Source organism: Moschus berezovskii, chromosome 22, assembly GCF_049115385.1.
Source record: "Moschus berezovskii isolate FMDL1 chromosome 22, NW_MosBer_1.0, whole genome shotgun sequence".
NCBI lineage: Eukaryota > Metazoa > Chordata > Mammalia > Artiodactyla > Moschidae > Moschus > Moschus berezovskii.
In genome coordinates this window covers 9323317-9349829 of record NC_142481.1, presented here as the reverse complement: position 1 = coordinate 9349829, position 26513 = coordinate 9323317, and the positions used below count along the sequence as shown (strand labels likewise).

Below are 26513 nucleotides of genomic sequence, written 5' to 3'. Positions count from 1 at the left end.
CCAGGTGGCTCTGACCCAGCACATCCTGCCAGGCAAGCCTGCCCTCTTGCTGCCTGCAAAGGGTGCCCAGAGCCCAAGCGGGGTGACGGGGGTGGTCAGGAGGGCCAAGAAGACGGGACACAGGACTGAGGGCGAGGGGAAGAAAGGGGAGGAGGAGGAGGCTCGAGCACAAGTGTTGTCTTTTATTTCCTTCCTCGGGCAGCTGCGGCTTCCCACCAACAACACCTGGAAGCGCGGGGAGGAGACGGAAGGGTGGGTGTGGGGACGACCCTCGCAGCTCCAGGGCTGGGTCCATCCTGAGAGGTCGGGGCTGCAGGAGGCAGGGGGCTCCCGGTGCAGGGTGGGGGAAAGGAGCCACCCTCTCCCCAGCGGTGAGAGTGAATCACGGTGGCTACATGGGCCCAGAGCTTGGCCAGGGAGGAAGAGCTCCCTGGAGACGCTGTCTCCACGAGACGGTGTCTCGTCTCCACGACTCAGCTGGCTGGGAGAGGGGGGCCTGGATACTGACTCCGACCCCCGGCAGCACCCACAGCCAACAGGCCTGCGCCAGACAGCCTGTGTGTTGGGGTGTAGAACGGCAGCTCTGGGGGCTTAAATAAAGGGCAGGGGACAAGGGATGCAGCGAGAACAGAGGGTGACCGTCTGGCCAGCGGGCCTGGCCTCGGGGGCCCCCGAAGCAGTGCCGAGCCCGCGGGGTGGCTGCAGAGTCCTCAGTGGGAGGAGGGAAGGTCTCGCAGCTAGGGTCTTGGGCACCCCTCTCTCTGGACTCACACGGCGATCCTCGCTGGAGGGCCTGGCCAGGGGAGAGCGGACGGGGCGGGGAGACGGGCGCCGGGGGCCCCGCGGGGCTTAGCGCAGGTCCTCCTCGTCGCCCTGGATGGTCTTCTTGATGCGCAGCAGCATGGTGGTGAGCCACTGGTCCAGCCGGGAGATGGAGTCGTACTCCTTGACCTGCACGCCGGGCAGCGGGCTTAGGGTGAGCGGCCGCCCTGCTCCCGGCCTCACCTCCCACCCTGTCCCTGGTCCCAGCCCCATGGGCTCTGTTCAGGATCCTCGAGATGGTCCTGTCAGCCTCCAGTCCCTGAACAGGGGCGAGGGGATGCGTAGCCCTGACCCCGGCCAGAGCGTCTCCCTTCTGTGTCTTTACTGGCTGAGGCATGAGGGTTTCCGTGAGGGGAAAAAAGATTTTATAGCTGGAAAAATAAAAGCTCCAGCTTTCTTGTTTTATGGGTGGGAAACTGAGGCCTGGAAACGTGGCGAAGGCCTGTTCTGAGCACCGCAGCGGGTGGGAGAGGGGTGGGCAGAGAGAACCCCGCCTGGCAGCCCCTCTCCTATCTCCTGTCCTCTGCTGCACAGCTTCCTGCCAGCCGCCCCCGGCCAGCCGTCTGGGAAGGGATGGACCGGCCGAGCTTGGTCCCTGACATCATTCAGGGGTCCATGATTCGTGAGGGGCACCCAGGAAGAGTCACACTGCACAGATCCAGATCCACCTGGGCTGCATGTAACAATTCTAGAATGCTCGCAACAGGGTAAGGACAGGGAGAGCATCTTTGTGGAGAGATTTTTATCAGAGAAGCTGCTGGAAGGGGGCCTCCCAAGGCCACCTCTCCTGCACCCCTAGTGCCACCTGCCTCCAGCTTCCAGGAGGCGAGGGAAGGGGGATGACATGACTAATCCCTCCTTCCCTGCACCTCCAGGGACACCCAGAGTGCCTAAGACTCCCTCCATTGCTCACCCAGGGGGACTCTGAGGGGTGTAGAGACCTCGGCCTTCGGGAGCAGACAGACGTGGGTTTGAATCCCAGCTCATCTTTAAGATGGCGAGACCACTCCCTGCACCTCTTGGGGCTACTTGTGAGGACTCTGGGGTGACAGGAAAGAACAATCCACAGCCAGGGGCTGGGGCCAGAGACAAAACGGAGGAGATTCGCAGGACCATGTCTGACGAGGCAGCCACCCCCGCCGGCCACTCACCGCCTCAGTGTAGCTGTCCACATTCTGTTCCTCGTGGGCTTCTAGCAACTTCTGCGAAACAACAGGGGGTGGGGCTCAGGAGCCAGGCAGGCTGAGGCCCAAGGTCCCCCGCAACACACACTCACTTTCATCAGCTTGCACTCCCGAGAGTCGGAGAACGCGGGGAACAGCTCCTCGTACTTCTGAACAGCGAGCTGAGGGTCAGCGAGGACGGAGGGAAGGAAAAAGGGAACAAGTTGATGAAGATCCCCTGGCAGCTGCAGGGACCTGGGGCCGCTCCAGCCCTAAGTCAGCTGTCTGCACCCCCACCCAAGCCTCTAGAAACACGGGGCTCTGTGCCTGGTGGAGAGGCTCCCCAGAGCTGAGCTCAGTGCCAGCCTGGCTGCACAGACAGCTGTGGTGGGGGGTGGCGGGCAAGGGACAGGGGCCCGAGGAGGGAGGCGGCTTCCTCAGGCCGGCACTCGGGGCCTCTCCCTGCATCCAGCCCCGCCGGGGTAGGGGCACACACTCCGCGCCAGGCCTGACGCCTCATGTTTAGCCCTCATGAGGACCCAAGGAGGGTCAAACGATGGTGACTCCATTTTGCAAGTGGGAAACAGACCCAGAGACGGCGGTGACCCGTGCAGGGCTCAGGACACGTGTTGGGGATCTGAACTGGCCTGACCCCAAAGCCCAAGCTCTCACCTGCCCCAGCAGGTGCCCACAGAGTGAGTGAGGGTGGAGCTCAGGCGCACCACGTGGGTGAGGGCAGGCAGCTGGAGACCCCGAGAAACCCTGGATTCCAGCCGACCCCAGCTCCTCTCCGAGCCCTGACCTTGCTCGTGCTGAGAGGCCCTGGGGACAGGCAGGGCGGGCAGGCAGGCTCCGACTCAAACACCAGCAGTCAGAAAGGTCTGGCCTCCCGGGGCAGCTTACTGGCCGCGTGGCCTTGAATGAGAGACTCTGTCTCAGCCTCAGTATCTTCTTCTGTCAAGTGGGACGACCATGGTGCCAACCTCGTGGGGACTTCAAAAATGCTCCCCAAAAGAAAAAGCCTGGCACTAAGCGAGCCAGGAGTCAGAAACACAAAGGGTACAGAGGCGGAGTGAGTGACATCAAGGATAGAAACGCAGTGAGAACAAGCATTTCCTGCCCGAAAGCCAGCTGCCAGGGCCAGAGAGGAGCGAGGGACCTGCCCCTCCTGAGAGGTAGAGAGGTGACTTGGCATAGTGACACACACGGTGTTCCAGGGGTGCTCACCCTGTGTGTGGGAACTCTGGGGGGCCCCGGGGCCTGGGCTCACCTTGGCCTTTCACCCTGTGTGTATGTGGGGTAACTCTGGGGGGCCCTGGGGCCTGGTCTCACCTTGGCGTTGAGCATGTCAATGCAGAAGTGGCAGAGAGCAGCCTTGAAGAAATAGTCCTTGGCGCTGTACTTGAGGAGCGGGCTGTCCATGGCATTGGTCCCCACCTGTGGGCACGAGGCGACAGGCAGCCAGAGGGCCGGGTCACTGCCAGGCACTTGAGGGCAGCTGGGAACTAGGTCCATGCCCAGTGACGCCCTGAGAACCCAGAACTCTGAGGGCAGGGAAGCCAGAGACCAGGCCCAGGAAAGTCTGTGTCAGGTCTGAGATCCAAGACCGGGGCATGCCAGGGGTGGGCGTGTGGCCCCAGGGCCGAGGCCAGCTGTCCGTGGGCTCCCGGAGGTGCCCGGGCGGGTGATGGGGGTGGCATCCCCGCTGTCAGGCTGACAGGAGGCTGGCACACCGGTGGGCAGAGGGGCGGCAGGCTGCGGAACATGAGAGGCGGCGCCCGCCCCGTGCTCCTCCGAGGCCAGCTGCCTGCCTGTTTCCCGGCCAGGCTGAGCCCACCAGGAGGCTGGGTCCCACCCAGGAGGGAGCCTGCACATCCAGGGGACGCCTCCTCCTAGGCCCTCCCATCCCCTCTGCAAGCTCCTCAGCTGCCACTGGCCATCCCGGGCCTCACGATTCTTTCCGCTCTCTCCCCGTGTGGGAGTGGGCCTCGCTCTGCCCGGGAGGCCCTGGTGAGGAGCGGGGAAGGACTCGTCCAGGGAGAGCGTGACGACACCACACGGGGTTACGGGTGGAGGGTGCTCAGCCAGGCCGAGTCCAAGCTGAGGGGCGGGGGACGACCGAGGGCGCTGCAGAGAAGTCAAGGGGAGGGCAGGAGGCAGGAAGAAGGGGCGCCGGCCAGCAGGGTGGGGTGCAGTGCCCGCCCCAGGGAGCAGGGCTCGGGCCCTGCTGTCCCCACCTGCTCGTAGATGTCGATGGCCTTCGGGTACTGTTCCAGCTGCGCCGCGTAGCCGGCCACCTTCAGCAGACACTTGTTGGCCGAGCTGAGAGGGACAGACAGAGGGGCAGGGGTCAGTGGCGGCGGGGTCCGGGGCCCTAGCCGGGGGCGGGGGTGGGCAGGGGCGCCCGGGTACCTGTTGGACTCCTCGCCTTTGTAGTAGTCTGCAGACTGCTCGTAGTGGGCGATGGCCTGGGGGGACACGGGGCAGGGGGTTCAGGCGGCCTTCGTCACCCGCGGGCCCGGCAGCTCTGCCACGCCCCAGGCCCCCAGCCTGGTCCCAGAGGACTGGCCGCAGCAGCCCTCCCCACCACTGGCCAGGCTGGGGCCCCTGCTGCCCACCTTCTCAATGTCCACCAGCTCTGTCTCGTAGATCTCGGCGATGGAGATGTGGTGCTTGGCTGCGATGGTGAAGCGGCCCTGGGTGAGACGTGAGAAGGGGGCCGTCAAGGAGGTCCCGAGAGCTCCGCCCAGCTCAACCACACACCCTCTGCCTCAGCCCCTGGTCCCCTGAAACTGGACTCTCAGCCCTCGGCCATCTGTGGGAGGTGGGTCTGCCAAGGAGAGTCCCGAGAGGCATGAGGCTTACGAGGGAGAGTCTTGACTGACAGGCTTGGGTCTGAGTGCTGCCCCGACCAGGTGGCCATGGGCATGCCTCCCACACCCAGCCTCCATGGGGGCACAGCAGATGTGGTGACACCGGAAATACGGGCACCGGAACTGGCCAGAGGCCCTGGCCCGGGGCACATGTGACTCGTCCAGAGAGGCAGGAGGAACAGCCCTGGACTCTGGGCCAAACGTCAAGAGTCCCCGCTGCCCAAGAGAGAGCCTGCCTCCCGACCTCCCCTCCCGTGTGGTCAGATGGCCCTTCTCCCCACCCGCTCTCCAGCTTCCCCCGCAGGCGCCCAGGGAAGGTAGCCCGGCTCCCAGGGGGCTGATCACCTCCTGCCAGCCTCCACCCAGTGGCGGTCCCAGTGCCTGCCGCTCCGGAGACCGAACCGCCTAGTGCAGCGTCTCCTGCAGCACCCGGCGGGGATAACTACACGGTAACAGCGAAGCCAGGACCCGCCGGGGCAGGACAAGCGTCTGCTCGGGGTGGACGTGACGTGGATGGGGCGTGGCTTCGAGCTTCAGGCTGGCTCTCTGGGCTCGGACCAGCTGCCAGGCCTCATCTGTCGATGAGGATGCTCCCCGGGGCAGGCGGGGGCTGAGCTCACTCTGGGCCAGGGGAGGCTAGGGAAGGAGAAACTCCATGGACACGTGAGGGCTCCAAAAGTGGGAATGCCTCCAAGTGGGGACAATGATGGCTTATGGGGGGCTGGAGACAGGACCTGGGGAGGGGCCGTCCACCCCTCTCATGTGCTGGGAGCTGCCACCAGGAACTAGGCTGGCACAGATCTGTGAGGACCCAGCCAGCCCAGCCAGCTCCGGTGACAGTCCCGTCCCCCTCTGCCTCCCTGCCCAGTCTCTCACCTGCTCTCGGGGCCAGGGGATGGGAGGGAAGGGGAGGGGAGGCAATATGGCAGGACTTGAAGCAGGGTAAGGGGAGGGAGGGAGGCGGGACACGCGGTGACCCTTACCATGTCTGTGTAGATCTCAATCGCTCTCATCAGGCAGTTAATGGCCTCTGCAGAGAGAACAAGGGAGGGGAGGCGGAGAAATGAGAAGGTTAAGTCATTTCAGCAGCAGCCCCGGAGAGACGGGGGCTGCCGCGGAGGGATCAGTGGGCATGGGGGTGGGGCAGGCCAGCGATTCTGGGCACGGAGGGGAGACAGGGGACCCTTAGTCCCAGGAAACTCTATCTGACTCATTAATACTGCTGTGACCTGCTGGGCACGTGCTTTCAGGGGAGCCCTGCCCATATGGCTGCCCTCTGCCCCAGGGTCACCACGATGTCACCACCTTCCCAGCGACCATGGGACAGGGCGCAGCCAGCCTATCAGATTCCCTGGGGGTCTGAAGCCAGACCTGCCGAGGCCCTGCACTCGGGGATGAGCTGCTGGCAGACGCAGCCAAGCCTGACACTGGAGGGACACCCAGGTCCTTCTGCCACCATTCCATGGTGGGACCTTGAACCAGCCGTGTGCCCTGCCCCTGCCTGGCCTCCATCGTGGCAGGAGGTGGCGGGGTGCCGTGACCCCGAGGCCCCCGCTGTGGGGTCTCTGCTGTATCCCCATTAGCCCGGCACCGCCGCCCGCCAACTCCTCAGACCACAGGTGTTGCCGACAAAACACACCACCGGGGTGGTGCTCGGAAGGAGACCTGGGGTACCTCTGTTGTACTCTCTCACGCGACGTTTTAAATTTGGAACTTTGAGAAAGGTTGTTTTTTTTTTTTTGACAAGTTATTTAGAAGCGAGAGAAGCATGAGTGGGAGGCATTTTCTAGCAGATAGAGATGAGCTCTCGGGTGGATGTTTTTTTAAACGTCATTTTAATGCATCTCGGGAGGACAGGGCATCGGGGGAGGTGGGAGGAGGACAGAGCGCCTAGAGAGACCACGGCACGTGGGCTCTGAGCTGGGGCTCGGCTGAGCGTCCACCCGCAGTCCGGGGCATCAGGAAGGCTCCCGGCCTGCCGCTAGGGCTTCAGTGTCAGCAGGGCCCACGGGGCTGAGATGCCACCAGGAAGGCCCAGGCCCGGTGCCTGCCTTCAAGGGGGGATCAAGGTTTCATCGCCCAGGGAGATGCATCAACAGAGGCTCTTAGCCTCAGATCTGTGGTTCGTCCTTCAGGGAGTCCACAAGCCCCACCCTCACAACTCACAGGCCAAAAGGGGGTGTCTGAGAGCTATTCTTGGGGACAGAGGCTTGGGAGATTGGGTGCAAGGCCTTGGAGGACCCCCAAAACATTCAGAGAATGTACACCATGGGGTGAAGGTCGTGAGGCTGACAGGTGGAAGCCTGGGGCAGTAGGGAAGAGGAAAAAGGAACAGGAGAGGAGGAGAAAAAGGAGAGAACGCCACAGACAAATGCAGCCGGAGGAAGCAGTGTTACCGGCTCACACACACAGACACTCTCACACGCTCTGTGACAGAGCATTTCCCTAAGTGACTGACGAGCTACCAACGCAGCAGTAAGGATGCTAAACAGCCAGGCGGCAGGGCTGCAGCGTGCCCCATCTGCCCCGTCCTCCACCCTGGGGGGCTGGATGTGGCCAGTAGGGGCCTCCCTGTAAGCGACTCAGGGGCTCCCTCTCCTGGAACGCTGGGGCGCACAGCGTGGTCTCCACAGGCCACGGGGGCAAAGGCTTCCCTTGGTGAGGTTGGAGCCTTGGAGGCAGAGAGGCTGGAAGCCCCTGGGCAAGACAGGAACCCCCACCCTGCCACCACCACCGCCACCACAGCTGCCGCCCAGGGCCCACTGGCACAGGCCTGAGTGCTTTCAGCCAAAGGGCCCCTGCAGTGGGGGAGGACAGTGTATGAGCGGCTGGCAGTGTGGATTCACACAGGGTTGAGGCCCCTCGCTCCAGGACAGCTGTCCCTGGAAGCTCAGGCTGCCAGCTGACACCCCAGTTGGCATGCTAGCGGACAAGCTGCTGACACGCGGCTACAACCAGCTTATCTCCAGTCTCTGGGACCCCAGCGTGGACAGCCCCACACAGCCCTGGACAAGCATGGCAAACCCCAGCAACCTGACCCCCACCATCCACCTGCGGAAACTTGGAGCCCTGGGAGGCAGGTGGGGTGAGGGCGGTGCTCAGGCCCAGACAGGGGAAGGCACTGGCCTTAGGGGGAATGGACTTCTTAGTAAAACGGGGACAGATCGAAGAACCCCACGAAGCAGCGGATGGGTAAAAGGAAGATGCCGTGTGTCTGCTACACAGCAGACACCAGAGAATGGCAGTGAGGTTAGGGGAGCAGACAGGAGAGGTGAGGAGGGGTGCATACGCACACACCCCTGTGCCTGGCCACCCAGCAGGCAGGGTAAGGGGCCTCCCTGGCCTGAATCTACTCACAGTGGCCGCCAGAACCGGCTGGGCAACTCTGGGGAACCAATGACAGCTATGGCAGCACCTCCCCACCCCCAGCCCCCACGGGGGCGGCAGGCCACCCCCGGCCCACACTCAAGGCAGACTCTAGACTGAGAGCGAAGGCAGGCGCCAAATCCCGCCATCCGCCCTGGCAGCCCCGAGGTGCAGGCTCAGCTGCCTGTCTGGGGGCAGGTGGGGGGCTTCCGGGACTCCTGCAGGAAGCACTGGCACAGTGGAGGTGTCTGAGGCAGGTGAGGCCAGCAAGGCCCCGGGAGCCGGCCGCCTGCTTGGGGAAACCCGACAGGGCTCCACGTGGGCCCTCGGGCTCTGATTCCCAAGGCAGGTGGCCAGGCTGGGGGCCACCCCTTCCAGACATTTATCCCACGCTGATGTAGGCCCGTCTGTGCTTCAGCTCATATGTGATCTCTGCTTTCCCTGACCGGGAAGTGGAGACCCAAAAGATGTTGCTGACGGCCCCAGGTCACAGGGGAACAGGCTCCCACAGGCCTCGGAGACCAGTGAGCCCCACCCTCCTTGAGTTGGGGGGTGGTCAGTCATGACGCAGGGGTGCTGGGAGCCCCTTCAACATCACTCCCTGCTCAGCGACAAGAACCTCCAACCCCGGCCCTGTCCATGAGGCTCTCCCCTGTGCCACGGGGCCTTCCGTTCCCTGAGAGCTGCCCTCAGTGCCAAAGCTGCCCCCTCCCAGCCTCCGCATCCAAGGCAGAGAAGCGGGCTGGCTGACGCTGAGACAAACCAAATCAAGTCACCCTCTGAGCCCCACGATGGGCACGTCACACCCAACCACACCGCCTGTCCCCGACACCTCAGCCTTCCTCTGTGCTTCTGGAAGCCGGGCACGGGCCACACCCCGACCTGGGCCCAAGCGCCCCCACACAGGCTGCAGAGCCCGCTGCCAGCTGAAAAGCCTCAGCTCAAAAGCTGGGAAAGGATGCCACATGCTAGTACCCTGTGGCTCCTGTCCACCAGAAGCGCTGGGGCTTCTTTAAAGGGCAAATCTGCCCTATGCACTTGCTGAGAAGCCCAGCCTCAGCTTCCACCCCAGGAACCAGTCCTTCCAGTTACTCGGGGGCAGTGTCCCAACATCTGTCACGGGTGCCTGGGCAGCATTTCCAGGTTGACCAGTTCCCCAGAGAGAAGGCAGGCTGGGGGCAGGGGCGGGACCCTCTGAGGGGGATGCACAGACTTTCTGGGGTGATTCAAGCTGAAAACAAACCCACGGTCATCATCGTGTGACCCGAACCCTGGCTCATCACCCCATCACCACGTGGCCTGCTGCAGCTCAGTGCTAACCAGCCAGGTATGCTCAGCTTTCAGCAGAGTCACCAGGACACACCCGGTCATGAGTTTTCCCTCATGGGAACCAAAATGTCGCAGTGGTGATGACAAATTCGCCACCAATGTCCCCCGAGCTGGCATGTGAACTGGGGCTCACAGATCCTTGGAAAGACCCCGGGCACTGGTCCAAGACGAAGCATCTCCCCATTTTTTGTTTTAATTAATATTTGCGTGTTTCCCATTCTCTTGGGAGTGGACAGTGACAATAGACGGTCATTAAAAAAAAAAGCCTTTTGCTTGTTAAAATTAAAAGTTGGCAACCCATGTCTGGCACCAAGATTAAAAAAAAAACAACTAGAATTCCAGTTCCCCCCAAATCCAACAGTCTGGTACCCACTGGGCCGGGCATCTACTTTAGATGAGCCCAGCGGGGGACAAACATGGTTTCCTCACAGTGAGTCAGCCCCAAACTGGGCTTCGGTCCCCAACACGCTCTCATCTGAAGGAACTTACTCTCTGGCAACCACATCTCTGCTCGGTTCTCTCCGATCCCCCCACCCTGGGGGTAAGGGAAGCCAGGTTAGGATAATTTCCGCTCCTTTTTCAGCAGAGACTCCTACCTGGCTGGTCTCAGAACCCCCTCCCGCCCCCTCCGAGTGTTAATTCTGACAACAGAACAGATTTTCCTCTCTCCTGGGCATGCGGTGGGTCTGAAATGTAACTCCCACTCTCACATGCTCCCAGGCTCCGGGAGGGGCGCCATCAGCTGCAGGCACAGAGCAGGAGGGGGAGGCGGAGGCTGGGAGCCAGAGAGAGGCAGACGGACGCCAGGCGGAAGGGAGCCAATTCTCGAGTTAAAGTGCAAGCACCGCCTGGCGTGGTGTGGCGGAAAACCTGAGGCCTTCTCTGGATGGGCTCAGCTGGTGCTCGGGGTCCACTAGGCCCACCGGGGTCCGCAGAGGCCCTCACCTTGGGGGTCGGCTTTCTTGAACGCGTTGCCGGCGTCCACGAAGCAGGTGGCTGCGTCGTGCTTGCTCTGCAGTTGCAGGTGCAGCTGGGCCGCCTGGCAGAAAGCGCTTCCGGCAGCTGGAACAGAAGAGGGTGATCCCTGCCTTAGAGAGGGGCTCCAGGCTCTGGAAGCTGCTCAGACAACGCCTGCGGAGGAAGCTGAGCTCTTGTGAGTCCCTGAGAGAGGAAGAGACTGGCCTGGGGGAGCCGAGATGCAGGCCTGGACCTCAGGCCACCTGATCCCAGCGGGGCCCCCCACCCCCACCTGGAAGCTGTCCCCCAGCCCCGGGGAGCCTGGAACCAGCATTCCAGATTGCATCATGGGATGGGGCCAGGTGGGGGTGCTGGGGAAGAGAGGGGCAATCAAGACCCAGCTGCACCACACGCCCCACCACTTCCCCCTTTCCAAGTCTGACTTCACCTCCCCCAACGGCTCCCAGCCCTTCCGGTCTAACTCCCCAGCTCCTCTGGCCCCATTCCAGTCTCTCCTGGGGAGAACGCAGTGTCCAGTCCCCTAGGAGGTTCACATCCAGAAAGGGAAAGGGGATGTGGACGCCGTGAACTTGAGTGTGTACATGGGTTCTCAGTCCCTCAGTCGTGTCTAACTCTTTGCTATCCCATGGACAGTCGCCTGCCAGGTTCCTCTGTCCATGGGATTCTCCAGGCAAGAATACTGGAGTGGGTTGCCACTTCCTTCTCCAGGAGGCTCTTCCCGATCCAGAGATCGAACCCACGTATCCTGCGTCTCCTGTACTTAACCTCTTAACCTCTGAGCCACCTGGGAAGCCCCTATGAACTCGAGTGCGTGAAGACAATGCCCACGGATGGAGGGCAGCCGCAGCAACCACAACTGAAGCCTGGGCTGTCCTGTACTCAGCCGCCCCGTCACCTTCCACAGGTCTGTTCTCGCATCTCCATCTCCTAATTTGACTTGAGGGAGGCAGAGGGAGCCCTCCTCTTCCAGGGGTGGGAGTTGTGCTAACTGGGAGCTCCAATGGCCATGTCCAGCTCTGTCCTGAAGCCCCTGCCCTTCCTCCTCCTCCAGCTGACCCCGAATCACGGAATTCCTGAGTTGGAGGAGGCCAAGAGGGCCCGTACTGTACTCTACCTTTAGAGCAGGAAACTAAACTCAGCCACCCAGGTTTTCACTGTGTCTGATTTCTTTCCTATTTTTAAGGGCTCCAAACTTGAGTGCAGAATTTCCAGAAAGGTAGTATCATTGGGGAAAAAAAAGACTATCTGGGGGAGGGAGAGAGGTGACAAATTTTAGAAGTAAAGCAACATCCACGTGATTGAAAAAGAAATTTTTCTTTTAACAGTATTTTGTTTTTGGGGTGAGCATAAAAATACACACAGAATCTGGCTCCAGGCACAGTGTATGCTGTGAAAGCTCAGGAGAAACTCTTCTGATTTTCAGGAAACCAAAAATACTCTTGGAGGAGGAGAGTCCATTTTGCCCAGTGCCTCCACACCCGCCTCTGTAGCCCCGTCCCAGGTTCCATTTCTTTTGCAGTCTGAAGTCAGAAGTTCCTCCCTGGGTTTCAGCACTGTCTTTGCTTGCTTTTCTTGATGCGATCTTGCTATTTCTTTTTAAACTGGAGTATCACTGATTTACGATGTGCTGTTTTGTCAGTTTCAGGTGTACAGCGACGTGGATCAGTGATACCTATTACGCATACATGTTGTTTTCCAGGAGCTTAGTTGTGTCCGACTCTTTGCCACCCTGTGGACTTCAGTACGCGAGGCATCCCTGTCCTTCACTATCTCCTGAAGTCTATTCAAATTCACATCCATTGAATTGATGATGCTACTGAACCATCTCATTCTCTGTTGCCCCCTTCTCCTCCTGCCCACAATCTTTCCCAGCATCAGGGTCTTTTCCAATGAGTTGGCTCTTCACATCAGGTGGCCAAAGTATAGGAGTTTCAGCATATATACACACACATATAAAAACCCTCTTGATGAAAGTGAAAGAGGAAACTGAAAAGGCTGGCTTGAAGCTCAACATTCAGAAGACAAAGATCATGGCATCTGGTCCCATCACTTCATGGGAAATAGATGGGGAAACAGTGGAAGCAGTGTCAGACTTTATATTTCTGGGCTCCAAAATCACTGCAGATGCTGATTGCAGCCATGAAATTAAAAGACGCTTACTCCTTGGAAGGAAAGTTATGACCAACCTAGATAGCATATTAAAAAGCAGAGACATTACTTTGCCTACCAGGGTCTGTCTAGTCAAGGCTATGGTTTTTCCCGTGGTCATGTATGGATGTGAGAGTTGGACTGTGAAGAAAGCTGATGACCGAAGAATTGATGCTTTTGAACTGTGGTGCTGGAGAAGACTCTTGAGAGTCCCTTGGACTGCAAGGAGATCCAACCAGTCCATTCTAAAGGAGATCAATCCTTTAGATTGATTGGAAGGACTGATGCTAAAACTGAAACTCCAATACTTTGGCCACCTCATGCGACGAGCTGACTCACTGGAAAAGACTCTGATGCTGGGAGGGATTGGGGGCGGGAGGAGACGGGGACAACAGAGAATGAGATGGCTGGATGGCATCACCAACTCGATGGATGTGAGTTTGAGTGAACTCCGGGAGTTGGTGTCGGACAGGGAGGCCTGGCGTACTGTGATTCATGGGGTTGCAAAGAGTCAGACACGACTGAGCGACTGAACTGAACTGACTGATATACACACACACGTTTTTTTTAGATTCTTTTCCCATATAGACCATTACAGAGCATTGTGCAGAGTTCCCTGTGCTATACAGTAGGTCCTTACTAGTTACAATCCTGCCAATGTTTGAAGCCTTGTTATGAAATTAGCCCCAGAAGGGCTCAAGTATTGGCTTTCTGAACCTCTCCTCCAGGCCCTCAGGTAGTTCCCAAACAGATCTCTAGCCCCTCAGACCTCAAGGAGCCCCTCCCTGCCTGCCCACCTCTCCTCGGGGGACACGGCTCAAGCCACAGCCTTGCCAGGGTCTGACCATAAACTTCCTGGCCGAATCAGAAGGGCTACTCCACCCACCAAAACAGGCCTGAGAGTCTCTGGAGCCATGGGACCTGGGATGCGCTCTTCCGGTAGAGGCCCTTATGATGCTGTCCATGTGTGCGTGCGTCCTGCTCCAACTGGAATGAGCGTGCACAGATGGCCAGGGACCTGGTCAGCGCTCCTGCAGTTTGCCAATCTGCTGACCGGAGTCCTCAAAGGGCTTTCTCGCCCCCTCCAGAGGGAGGGGTGCTGCTGACACGAGTGGAGTGGAGCTGCCACCGTGCTGGGCCAACTGCCTTGCGTGGGGACGGCTGAGCCCACACCACGGCCCTGCGGGGTCAGGACTGTTACCTTCCCTGCTGTCCTCTGAGGAGAGGCCAGTAACTTCCCCAGGGTCACGTGGCCCCAGTCTGAGCTGGGACACAAATGCCAGTCACTTGGGATTCCAAAGGTCAGGAAGCCACAGGGAGCTGTTCAGGGTCCAGAGCCGGAGTTCTGGCTTCTGAATTCTGCTTCAGCCACTCACTCGTCGTGGCGTGCTGGGCAAAGGGCTGGGCCGTGCCTCAGTTTTCAAGTCTGTGAAATGGGGACATTAATGGTTCTGACCCTCATGGTGCTGCTGTGACGGTTTAATTAAACAACGCCTGCCTGGCGCTCAGGGGAGTGCTCAGTAAATGGAGCCGTGGTTAATGTTACTGCTGGACCCACCTGAATGTCCCTCAGCCCAGAATTCAGAGTCTGATGGAAGAATTACAGAATTGCTTCCGGGGAAACCTGAAACCCTTTCCTATTTTGTAAGTAGATGCGTGTGTAACTTATAACACTGTGTTTGTCTCAGCTGCACAGCAAGGCGGGTCACTTGTCTATGTGCCTCTCCTGACTCTTTTCCATTACGTGCTATTATGAGACAGGGAGCACAGATCCCTGTGCTGCCCAGTCCATCCTTGTTGGAAACCTGACATTCTGAACTTAAGCAGAAACCCCTTAAAGAGTTCACCAATCCACATGGGTCTATCTGAATTCAATAATCTACTATTGATCCTTATCATCTAAGTCCGCTCTCCCGGGCCCTGGGACCCAAGCTGTAAAATAACCCAGTGGGCTCAAAACAACTAGACGGCAGGCCAGAGGGTCTGCAGAGCCGGCGATGGCATTAGAGAACGGGGCCTGCAAGGCTGACCCCTCAGCCAGGCCTTTGGGACGGGGAGCCGAGGGGAAGGAGGAGACAAAGCCACGGAGGGGCTCTAACAGGGATCACGTACCACTCCAGTTTTTGGCCATTTTGAACATGTTCGCTGCTCTGGCATAGATTTCACATGCTTCTTCTATTTTGGATGAGCCTCTGGGAAAAGGAAAGGAAAAAAAGGTGAGGAGAAGATCTGACCTGGAACCAAAGAGGAAGCATGGCTTCTGCCCCAGCAACAGTGGATGTGCACCCTTATGTATCTGGACGGAGGCCCCCACTTCCCTGAGGAGCCAGCTGTGCGAGTCCAGCTGCAGCTCGGCCTCTGTGTGTGCTCAAGGGAGACAGAACCGGCTGCCCCCACCCGCTCCCGCAGTTTGTCCCGGCCCTCCATGGGCCGGTCTGGGCTGCACCCTCATGGCGGGGACCCTTCCTGACCACCCCCAGAAGCCCCACATCTGATAGTCTCCTCCACTTTCTGCAAATCCCTTTCCCCGTGAGATTGCAAAGCATTCTGGGAGACGAGTCCAGCCATGGATGCTTAGTCCCTTCCGCAATCTTAAACCTATGCCTTGCACCCTGCAGCTGCTCAGTGAAGGCCTCTCAACCCTAAAAGCGTGTCACCACCCATTCACGACTTGGCAGGTATGTAATAATACATACACAGAAAGAAATACTGTTTTTAAGTAAGTACACAGAAAACTCGCGCTTGTGTTAAAACAAAAAAGTGAGACCAGAAACATACATGTAAACAGCGTATTACTAGAAAAATACACACAGAAAACAGTTACCATATTTTTCTCTAAGGTGGGGTCTGTAGAACTGGGTACCAGGTGTGGGGGACAAACTTATATTCCATTTTAGTACTGTCTGAATTTTAAAAGCATCTACATATTTTACCTATTTGAGAAAAAAAAAGTGCATGTATTTAAGCATTAAGGTTTCCATTGGGTCCCATGGTCCAGGAGTGAATTACACTCCTAGCAATTTATCCTATAAAACTAAGGTACAAGGATGCTCAAAATAAGACTGTTTAAAGTGGCAAAACCATGGGGATTCCCTGGTGGTCCAGTGGTCGTGCTCGGTGCTCTCACTGCCATGGCTGGGATTCAGATTCTGGTTGGGGAACTAAGATCCTGCATGCCATGTGGCGAGATCATAAGTAAATAAATAAAATGGGAAAATAACCACTTTCATAAAACTTACTGTGAAACGGCAGGAACCTGGAAGGTTCAGGGGAAGTACATTTTTTTCAAAAGATAAAGCTCCCCGTGTGGGCAGCTTTACTCAGCTTTCCAACCTCCAAGCGGTACAGATGAACCTCCTCCTGAACCAGGGGGCCCTCTGTTAAGCACCTCATCCACAAGGCCCCTCCTTGTCCTTCTGTTGTCTCAGCTTCACTAATCCAGCCAGGCTGAACACACAAGGTGTGAGTGGCTGTGTTCCAACGCCCACCACCCATATAACTCAGGAGAATGAAACGCACAGGCTCAGGAGTCCCAACAAATGGATTTTACATTCTCTCCTCCCTGACATCAAGCAGTGTTCCGCTTTGAAGGGAAGAGGTGGGTATCTTCTGATGAGACAACACAAAATCGTCTTCACTCTCCCACCCCTCATCTCTGTCATCGACTGGCCCTGGAACCTTGCTGACCTCAGCTGCAGAGAGCGAGGGTGTCTGGGGTGATCCTGGGTGCTGTGCAGGGAGCATCCCTGCCCTCTGCATTGCTAGTGTGGGGTGGCTAGCCCGCCAATACTTTGGACTCATGTCAGATGTCTGCTGCAATAATCAAGCCGGAGCCACCCTCCCTGGAGACTCCACTCAGTAGGTCTGGGCTGGGACCTGGACTCAGGATTTGCAACGATGGTCCCAGATGACTCAGCCGATCAGGCGAGTCTGGGAAGAAAGAAGCTGACCCAGACTGATCACTTGGGAAGCAGTCACCAGTGACCTGTCCTGTCAGGTGATGTTGGAAGGCGATAGCTCCAGGGCCGGCTGGCCGGGACTGGTACCCTGGCCTCCTGGATCCAAGTCGCACCAGCTAAGGGTCTTCTTTAGCTGAAATGTCTCCCCTCTGCCCTGTGGTCCCCAGGACACACTCCCCCACATTCGTCCTGCTGGGTCCCACTGTCTTCCCCCGTCAGCTGCACAACACACTGTGGGCCTGGGCCCGTCTGGAGCGATGTCCTCAGAACCCACTTCTGGCCTTGGAGAGGCGATGAACTTTGACCAGCTTTGGGCAGAAGAGATTTCAGAAGGGTCTCCTGGGGGACCATCCCTGGCAGGTTCTCTTGGAAGAACCAGGTACATTCCCTGACCATGCTCTCAGGTCTGCCCCCCTCCCACGGATCCCTGAGGGCATTCTTCCCTTTTCGGTACAGTGAAGTCCCGTCCAGACCCCATTGTCCTTGGAGAAACCTCAGGCTCCCAGATGAGTAGGAGTGGCCCGTCCCAACGCAGTGAGGCCCGAAGCTGGTGATCAGCCACAAGCAGGGTCAGCCCCGGCCAGCTCCCCGCGGCTCAGTGGGACACAGCAGACTCAGACACAGAGCCTGCCGGCTGCCGGGCTGAAATCCTATGAGCCCAGGCTAAGCTGGGCCGACCCCTGCTGGGTCAGTCATTCTAACCGTGGGGTGGAAAAGCCAGAGGGATTAACATCTGCTCAGGCCTCCAGGCCGGCCTCCTCAATGCTTGGGTCCCGGCCAGGTCCCTGGCTAGGCGATGACAGGAGGCTCTCTGGAGTGCCAGCCTCTTGGAAGTGGAGACACTGAAGGCGAAAGTCCTTTGCCTCAGGTCCCTGGCAGAGCCCGGAGAATAAGTCACTCACACAGCATTTATTCACTGGGGGGACAAACATCTCTGCATTGAGGGTGTGCCAGGCACTGTGGGGAACAGCAACAACAAAGGGGAAGGACCTGACCTTGGCAAACAGGACACCAGCAAGACCCTCCCAGAGGGACCGAGGGGCAAGAGGCTTCTCTGAATGGGCAGGTCAGAGAAAGGCTCTGCGACTGTTGAGATTTTCAGCTTAGTCCTCAAAGATGACTCAGGAGCACCCATGTGAAGAGGGAAGTGCATGGCAGGCAGAAGTCACGGCATGTGCAAAGGCCCTGAGACACAACAACCCCGGCCAGGTCAAGGAAGAGAAGGAGGCCGTGATGCCTATGCTGCAGGCAGTGGCAGGCCACGAGGCTGAAGAGGCAGGCAGGGGACCCCAGGCTGGCATCCAGGAGAAGGGTCCGGGCCCTATAACAAGGAGGGTTCTGGAGAGGAAAGGAGGAACAGAAGAAGACCCCAGCTCCTCTGCTTTTCCAAGCTGTCTTCCCACGTGACAAATCTGTATGGCTCACTGTAGGACTCCTCTCCTCAAGGAGCTCGGCTGTCAAGAGTTAGGTCTGGCCACTTCATGTCACTTATCCAAGGGCGGCCTTCCTGACAAAACCCGCCAATTCCCTGAGGGAAGGAAAGCAGGCCTCCCTCAAACCCCTGCCCAACCACCAGAGAAGCTGGCCAGCCCAGCATCACGGACGAGCCCGGGGGGCGGCGCCTGTGACAGCTGGTTGTCTCTTCCCCTCCGATCCCCCCCAAGCTGCCTGTGCTCCGTGCTTCCCATCCCACGGCTCCTCTGAGCCACGCTGGGAATAGACAGAACCGGTTTGGGCCGGCCTGGAGCAGGGCGGTCTATAATTACCCCCTGCTCAGCTTTGCCTCCTCCCCCCTCCCAAGGCGGAGGAAGCGTCTCAGGTCTCCCAGGCACGGCCACCAGCCTCCAGCGACCGCCATATGGAGGGAGGGAACCATGCCAGGAATGCACAGACGGGCCAGTGGGACCCAGGCCAGGGGGTCTGCAGGGCAACATCTCAGCCTCCCTCCTTCCTTCCTCGGTCCCCTGGGCACTTCCTGGAGCCCAGAAACATGTCACACGTCACAATCCACCCACCCGCAGTCTCTGGGGTCCTCGGAAGGCAATGCAGATGGAGTCACTCCCACTTGAAGTCCTCAGTCACATCCGACTCTGTGACCCCATGGACTATAGAGTCCATGGAATTCTCCAGGGCAGAACACTGGAGTGGGTAGTTGTTCCCTCCTCTAGGGGATCTTCCTGACCCAAGGATCAAACCCATATCTTGCACACTGCAGGAGGGATCTTTACTAGCTGAGCCTCCAGGGAAGACCTGTCCTTCTGTGGTGCCCAAGCCACCTGCCCCGGGTCCTCTCCTCAGCCTGGAGGTCCCCACCTTGATTCTCAGCCACTGCCCGGGGGGTCAGTCTGGCCCTCCCCTCCTTCTCCAATGTCCATCCTCACGACTCCGTACAGTGGCCAGCTGGGCACTGCCTGAAACAGCACAGCGATCCCCACAGTCGCCCTCCAGGTCTGAGCCTGCAGACAGAGGCGGCGAGGGCTCGCTCAAGGTCCAAGTCTTTCGCTCACTCAGCGATCCGGGGGCCTCCTTTCCATGTCTGAGAGTCTTTTGGAAAAGCAGGGGGCAAGGCTCCTACCTGCTCTGGCCTTGCCTCTTGATTAAACAGCCAGCACTGCTCAAGCTCCCCTCACTTGAGGAGCAGATGCTGCTGTCGGCTGGGGTTGTTCAGTTGTGTCCAACTCTTTGCGACCCATGGACTGCAGCACACCAGGCTTTCCTGTCCACCACCAACTCCTAGAGTTTGCTCAAACGCATGTCTACTGAGTCAGGGATGCCATCCAACCACCTCATCCTGTTGCCCCCTTCTCCTCCTGCCTTCAATCTTTCCCAGCATCAGGGGCTTTTCCAGTGAGCCAGCTCTTCGCATCAGGTGTGGCCAAAGTATTGGGGCTTCAGCATCAGTTCTTCCAATGAATACTCAGGGTTGATTTCCTTTAGGACTGGCTGGTTTGATCTCTCTGCTGTCCAAGGGACTCTCAAGAGTCTTCTCCAGCACCACAGTTCAAGATCATCAATTCTTTGGCCTTCTTATGGTCCAACTCTCACATCCATACGTGACTACCAGAAAAACCACAGTTTTGACTATACGGACCTCTGTCAGCAAAGTGATATCTCTGCTTTTTAATGGGAAGGGATTCACTAAGCCAAACCCCTCCCCACGCCCTAGAGCCCGAGCCCTCCTTGAGGTGCAGCAGGTGAAGGAACATCAGACAACAGAGAAGGCACCCCCCTGGCCAAGGGAGCAGCAGGTGGTCCCCAGCCCTGCTCCGCTGCTGACTGCATAGGGCTGTCCAGAGCCAGAGCCAAAGGGTCTGTGGTCATCCCTCAGCATCTCCGTCCATGAGCCCTAAGCCCCTCGCTGGCTCTGCAGTGTGTAAAAGATCCCGCAGAGCAGGGCCTGGCCCCACCGTGATTGCACAGGTCCCAGGAGGAGGGAAAAATCCAGTGTCTTGCGCTAACCACCCAGCTCTGAAATGCCTGGCTGGGCAAGAGGGAGAGAGAGAATGGACTTGGGGGCCCAGACATCTGGGCTGAAATCAGCCCCGGGCACTCTGCAAGCGGCGTGACTTGGGCAAGCGACCCCTGCACCTCAGTTTCTTTATCTGTAAAATGAAAACAATGAGCCCGACCTGGGAGGTGTTTCTGTGAGGCTCAGAAATGACAGAGACGCAGTACCCGGCGCACAGCACAAAGCTCGGCTTGGAGCACGCACCGTTATAGAAAGGAGGAGAGAGATGCTCCAAGGGCTGCCGGAGGCAGCAGAAAGTCTAAAGTTGCTTGGGGTCGGTGGAAAATCTGGGGAGCGCAGTCAGGCAGGCCTGGATTCCAGGGCCAGCTTGTGGCGCCCCAGCCCCTGCTTCCTCATGGGGAAGTGGGGAGAAGACTCCACCCCTGCAGGCCTGCTGGAGGCAAGAGGAACCCCGCAGGCGGCACCCAGGAGAGTGCCCACGACACAGCAGGTGCTGAGCCAACGAGAGCGTCACTCTCACCAGGCTGGGGGAGAGAGCAGATTCCTACTGTTCACTTCCTACTGCATGTGGCATGGGTTTCATCTCCCCACCCCCAGCTAAGCCAAGGCGTACCCCTCCCCTGGTTTCCAGAGAGCCCGGGGCCTCCCACCTACTCCACCCCCAGCACATCCCAGCACCCTCCTGACCATGAGCTCAAAGGCAGGGGTTCTTACGCTGCCTGTGGTTCTTACGCTGATCCCCTCTGCACCCCAACAGGTTTCCTTCATCCCAGTCAGAGAGCCCAACAGTTCCTGTTCTTAAAAGATATTTCTGGGGCTTCCCTGGGGGCTCAGTGGTAAAGAGTCTGCCTGCCAATGCAGGAGATTCGGGTTTGACCCCTGATCCAGGAAGATCCCACATGCCGCAGAGCAAGCAACTCGGCCGTGGGTCAGACCAAGATAACTGAGCCTGTGCTCTAGGGCCCAGGAGCCACACCCACTGAGAGCTCGCCCTGTAACAGGTGAGTAGTCCCTGCTTGCTGCAACCAGAGAAAAGCCTGCACAGCAAGGAAGAACCCATAACTAATAAATATTTACTTAAAAAAAAACAAACATGTTTCTGAAAGAGCCTTGTCACTTAGTGAAGTGAAAGTTGCTCAGTCGTGTCCAACTCTTTGCAACCCCACAGACTATACAGTCCATGGAATTCTCCAGGCCAGAATACTAGAGTGGGTAGCCTTCCCTTCTCCAGGGGATCTTCCCAACCGAGGGATTGAACCCAGGTCTCCTGCACTGCAGGTGGATTCTTTACCAGCTGAGCCACAAGGGAGACCCTTGCCTCTTAGTAGCCCCAGCCGAACAGGAGCATCCATACCTCTGTGTGACCACCTCTACCAAGAAGGGCAGAACCCTCAGCCTGCAGAGACATGAGGGCCGGGTTCCTTGGAAACCCTGGGTCCCTTCAGGAAAGCCTCCACTCTGAACCTGGGCAAGAGCCGCTGAGTTCTGAGTGGGGGATCCTGGCAGTTGGCAGGGATCAGTGAGTCAGTGCCCAATTCACTGGCATCAGAGGTTCTGAATACTCTGCAGGCGGAGAGCAGTCTGGAAGCCATCACTCCCACCCCAGCCTCAGCCAAGGGCCCGGGGGACACCCACCTGGACCTTGGCCCCAGTCTCTGGTCAGGCAGGTCTCAGGAAAGCCAGCCTCTGGGGCTCCTGAAGGTTGCTAGTGCCCAAGGACAGTTCAAGCAGGAACCGTGTCACCATGATCTCCTGGCTGCTGTCCGTATACACAACACGGCACCCTGTTATCTCTAGCTCTTCAAGACTTCAGGCTCAACTTCTAAACACAATACCTAATATTAATAACAGCAGCAAGCACTTAATAAGCACTCACCAGGATTGCAGCACTTTACACGCATAACCTCAGTCTCTCCTTACAACAACCCTAGGGAGTATGTATCACTCTGACTTCCATTTCACACATGAAGAAACTTGCTAAACACATTGGTATCTGAGTGAAAGGAAATTTTTATTTTGGATGCGGGAGAGGGAGTCAGGGAGGGGAAAGCCCTGGGGTACAGAAGCACTGTCTGAAATCCCGAAGGGGCACAGCAAGGAAGTCTGGGTCCACTGGGAGCCGGAAGGAAGAAAAAGTGCATCTTGCTTTTTCCCTCTCCTCTCTCCTTTCCCACAATTACACTGCATTTGGGAAATTGCCACCTTTCTGCTTCCAGGGCAGAAGTCGGGGCTGCTCTCCCATCTCCTGAGCCCTGTCTGGGAGCTGAGGGAGGGGAAGGCAGCAGGAGGGAAGGAACAGAAGCAGCTTGGATCTGAGAGCTGGCTGGTACCGCCTCCCTCCCAGGCTGCTGGTGCGCCAAAGCCCCCTAGTGTCTGGCGGCCCTGAAACAACAAAGGGTAAAGGGCTTAACATCCCAGGCAACCAGGCTGCCCTGGATCCCAGGCAGACACGACCCTGCCTGGCCCTTTTGATCTGACCAGAGACCTCTCAAACTGGAATGCTTCCATCACTGAGGTTCCTGAAAGGGGAAGGGGGAGCTGGAGGGACGAGCTGAGCCCTGATACTCCCTCCTGGACAGGGGGGCCTTGAGAAAAGATGGCTTGTCAAATGTGGAAGCCAAGCAACCCTAGCTCCAGAGGGCAGGTGTCAGGAGTGGTTCCTGCCCGCAAGGCATGTCCTCCTGGGCTAGCCTTTAGGGCAGACAGGCTCTGGCATGTTGGTCTTGGTCTCCGTCTGCAACCCCGCCCTGCACCACTGCAAGTGCTCTTAGAGCTGAAAGCTCTGGGATGAACACACCTGCTCGTCTTTCTTTCAGACATTTGGAGAAAACTGCCATGTGGGTGGGGAAGATGGGGAAATCAGGGGAAGGAAACTAGACGCCTAGTTTGCCAACATCCTCCTAAATGGAATGCCCAGAAATGGGCCTGAGCCTCAAAGAAAAACTCTGGACGGCAGCAAGAGGGCTTTGGGATGAGACAGGCCTGGGTATGAACACCAATGCCCACTTAGCGGAAGACTGGGCACAAAGATCCACAACTCTAACCCCGACGCGTCCACCTCTAGAGGACGCTGTGAGGACCACATGAGAGGATGCACATCAAGAGCCTGGTCCAGGCCTGAGCCAGAGGCAGAGTGCGCCCCTAATAAATGTTATCACACGTCATCAGTCACTGTCTTCACTCTCCCCCACACCAGCCGCGGGAATCCATTCTAAACAGGTCTTCAGCACTGGCCCTCCTGTGTCCCCTGCCAAAACTCGGGTGTTGAAATCCTAAGCTTCATGGTGATGGTGTGAGGAAGTGGGGCCTTTGGGAGGTGACTAGGTCATGAGGGTGGGGCCCTCGTGACTGGGATTAGTGCCCTTACAAAAGACACCACGAAGAGCTAGTTCACCCCATCTCCAGCCCTTCCACAATGTGAGGACACAGTGAAATGACAGCTGTCTGTGAGGCAGCAGGCCCTCACCAGGAACCAGACCTGTAAGCACCACGATCTTGAACTTCTTGGCGTCCAAAGATGTGAGAAATAAATTTCTGATGGTTATAAGGCACTGAACTTATGGTATTTTGTTACAGCAGCCTGAACAGCCTGAACCAGGCCATTAAAACCCTCAGTGCTCTCCAGCACCTCCGCAAATCCAAGCCTTTTCTCAAAAAGCCCTCTGGGACAGGGCCTGGTTCTTGTTCAGTCTCATCCCCTTCTGCCCATTCTACCTTTACAGGCTGACAAAGAAGCCCCTGGAGTAAACCTTCAGACACTGACCTTCACACATCTGGGCCTTGTTCAAGCTGCCTCCTCTGTTGGAAGCAGTGCTCTCCCACCAGAGAGCACTCCTGGAACGCCTGCTCATCCTCCCAGATGGAGGCTTCTCCCTGCAGGGAGCCAGCTCTGGTCTCTCTGGATCTCAGTTCCCCATCATTTCTGGACAAACCTCCCCTCACCCTAGACCTCTGTTCACACAACTCCCACTGCCGGGAACACCCTCTCTAGCCCCCACTCCTGTGGCATGTCCCAGGGTCCCCGGGGGCCCAGCTCATTCCTCACCAGGGCGTTCCTTAAGCTCATGCAGCTTCCTCTCAGGTCAGGAACCTCCCACCAATGATAAAATGCAGCCCTTAATCACATGTGACAATTCTGCTTTACTAGTGTATTAGCAAATCTTCATCTTGCCTTCCCAGGCAGGTGACAAAGTGTTTCAGGCCCTGACTTGGCTGCTCCTTCCAAGCATGGTCCAACAGTACACTAATCCCCAGTCCAAAGGGACCAGACACCAAAAGCCACCCAGTAAAACCATGACCTGACCAAAAACTGAGCTCTTGGCCCCACCCCAAAACACCGCACTTGAATTTCTCCCCTTGTGAAGGAAGCAGAAACACAGACACACTCTTCCCACTCTCAGGCTCTAAAAGAAAACATTCCTCACCTAATCAATACAGTCCATCAGCCCCGGCTGTTTTTCTACACTAGGTAGGTCTCAGCCAGGTTACTCAAGTTCTTGCGGTGGATAAGTAAACATTATCCACCACTTGTAACAATGAGCAGTTCCCATCTCCTCTCCTGGGAAGAACCCTCCTCATTTCTTACCAACCTCCTAACACCCTCTCTCCTAAAACGCCAGAATCCCCCCCGAAAACCCCTTCCCCAGCCTCTGCCTCTCTGCTGCCAGGTTCCATGGCCCCTCCTCACAGTTCCTCCTAACTCGATACACCCGCCTGTTCCCCTGCAGCTCTCCTCCCAGTTTCAAGAGCAACACAACCTTCCTCAGTCCTCCCTGGCTCTCTCTCCACTGGAGGTCTCAAGCCCCCTCCCCTAACCCTATCAAGTCCCCATGGCCCGAGTTCCTTCCCCAAGAAGCTCCTTAACTCATCACACTGTCTCTCCCTGCTCTGACAGCCCCCCACCCCCACTTCTCCCATCAGACCCCCACCTTGACCCCCATCAGTCCCGAACAGGCTCCATACCTGTTTCCTTCCTGGAAATGACACTGATGGTAGCTAACACTACCATGATAGTGTTAACCACATCCCAGGCTCAATTCTACACCCTTTACATGTGCGCTACTTCAATGCTAGTGGCAAATGCCTGAGACAGGTTTCTCTAAGACACCGCCCCCCCCAATAATAAGGGAAGTTAAACAGCTTGCCCAAGGTCAAGAAATGGCAGAGCCTAGGCTTCTGACCTGAGCTTTTGACCCTCCTCAGCCACTAAAATTCCTCAAAGGACAGTCATCAGAACAACTTTTATGAGCCAGCATGAACTCATGTGAAATGTCTGCCACAAGCATTAGGTGTTGGTTCTGTTTCCCAGCCCCCTTCAGCCCTAACCTGGGCATGCCAGTTTCACCCTGCTCACACTGCACACCCCATCTTTACTCAAACATCACACAGCAGGCCTCTGGCCCCTTAGGTTTTCTTATCTCCCCCATCTCTCATTTTTATCCCACCAGTTCCTAAACCAAGCTTCACCCCCACTTAGTCTCCAGCCTCCCTGCCCTCTTCAGCCTTCACTCCATCACCCCAGAGATTCCTCTGTTCAGATCTCACTTGGCAGTCAGGTCTCCTAACACTAGTCACCTGAGACACCTCACGCAACTCAGACTGGGCTCATCTACCGTAGGATCATCTTAGCCCTGACGCCCAGGCCAGAGTTCACATAAATCCATCACCCCAGGTCTCGGAAAGGGGACGCCCTCGGGCGTAAGTCCTCAGGCTCAGGCCCCAAGACTCCCGTCTGGGATCTTTCAAATAGGCTCTCCTTGAGCTCCAAAAGGCTTCCTGGTCTGGCTTCCCTCCAGGCTCCCTGGGTCCCCGCAGGCCACATTCCCTTCAAGGCCTGAGACTGTATTCCCTCGGCCCTTTGGCCCGTCTTCAGCCTGGGGCCCCTTCCTGCCTCAAGATGGTTTCACCTCGGCCTAGGTGTCCTCAGCCCACGGCCCTGCCACAATCTCGGACGGTCTCTCCTCAAAGTACGCTGTCATTGCCACAGTCCGGCGTCCTGGCCATGGCGTGTGTCCCCTCTGCTGCCTTAGACGATATCCGTAAGCCCGCAATCCCCCGCGTCCTCTAGGCTCGAGCCCTTCGTCTCTACGGCCGCCCCAGAGCATGACTCCTCCGGCCTCTCAGCCGAGGTCCTGGCCGACCCCTGCGGGCGGTTCTTACCCAAAGAGACCCGAGAAGAAGGACTGCGAGTTCTTCACTTTGCGCTCAGCCTCGGCCAGCAAGGCCATCGCCTCCGCCTCCTTCCCGGAGTTGTCCATAGCGGCCGCGAAAGTATTCAGCAAACTGCCGGAGCCCGGCCCTCGGAGAACTCAGCTACGGCCGGGTCGCAGGAGACAGGTCCGGGGAGCTTAGTGGGCTGCGTTGACGTCGCACCGGCGCGCGCCTCCTGCGGCCAAGAACCACGTGA

At 57.9% G+C, this 26513-nt stretch overlaps 1 protein-coding gene across 1 annotated transcript; it reads right to left on the bottom strand.

The window, feature by feature from the left end:
• Positions 1–162: 162 nt before the first annotated feature.
• Positions 163–26513, bottom strand: NAPA (NSF attachment protein alpha). Its single transcript, XM_055411743.2, has 11 exons — positions 26267–26513; positions 14792–14871; positions 10499–10615; positions 5842–5888; positions 4604–4681; positions 4398–4453; positions 4223–4307; positions 3318–3422; positions 2099–2167; positions 1974–2024; positions 163–951 (listed from the first exon to the last, which is right to left on the bottom strand). The coding sequence occupies exons 1-11, from the start codon at positions 26362–26364 to the stop codon at positions 850–852; spliced, it is 888 nt and encodes a 295-aa protein (XP_055267718.1). The 5' UTR covers positions 26365–26513; the 3' UTR covers positions 163–849.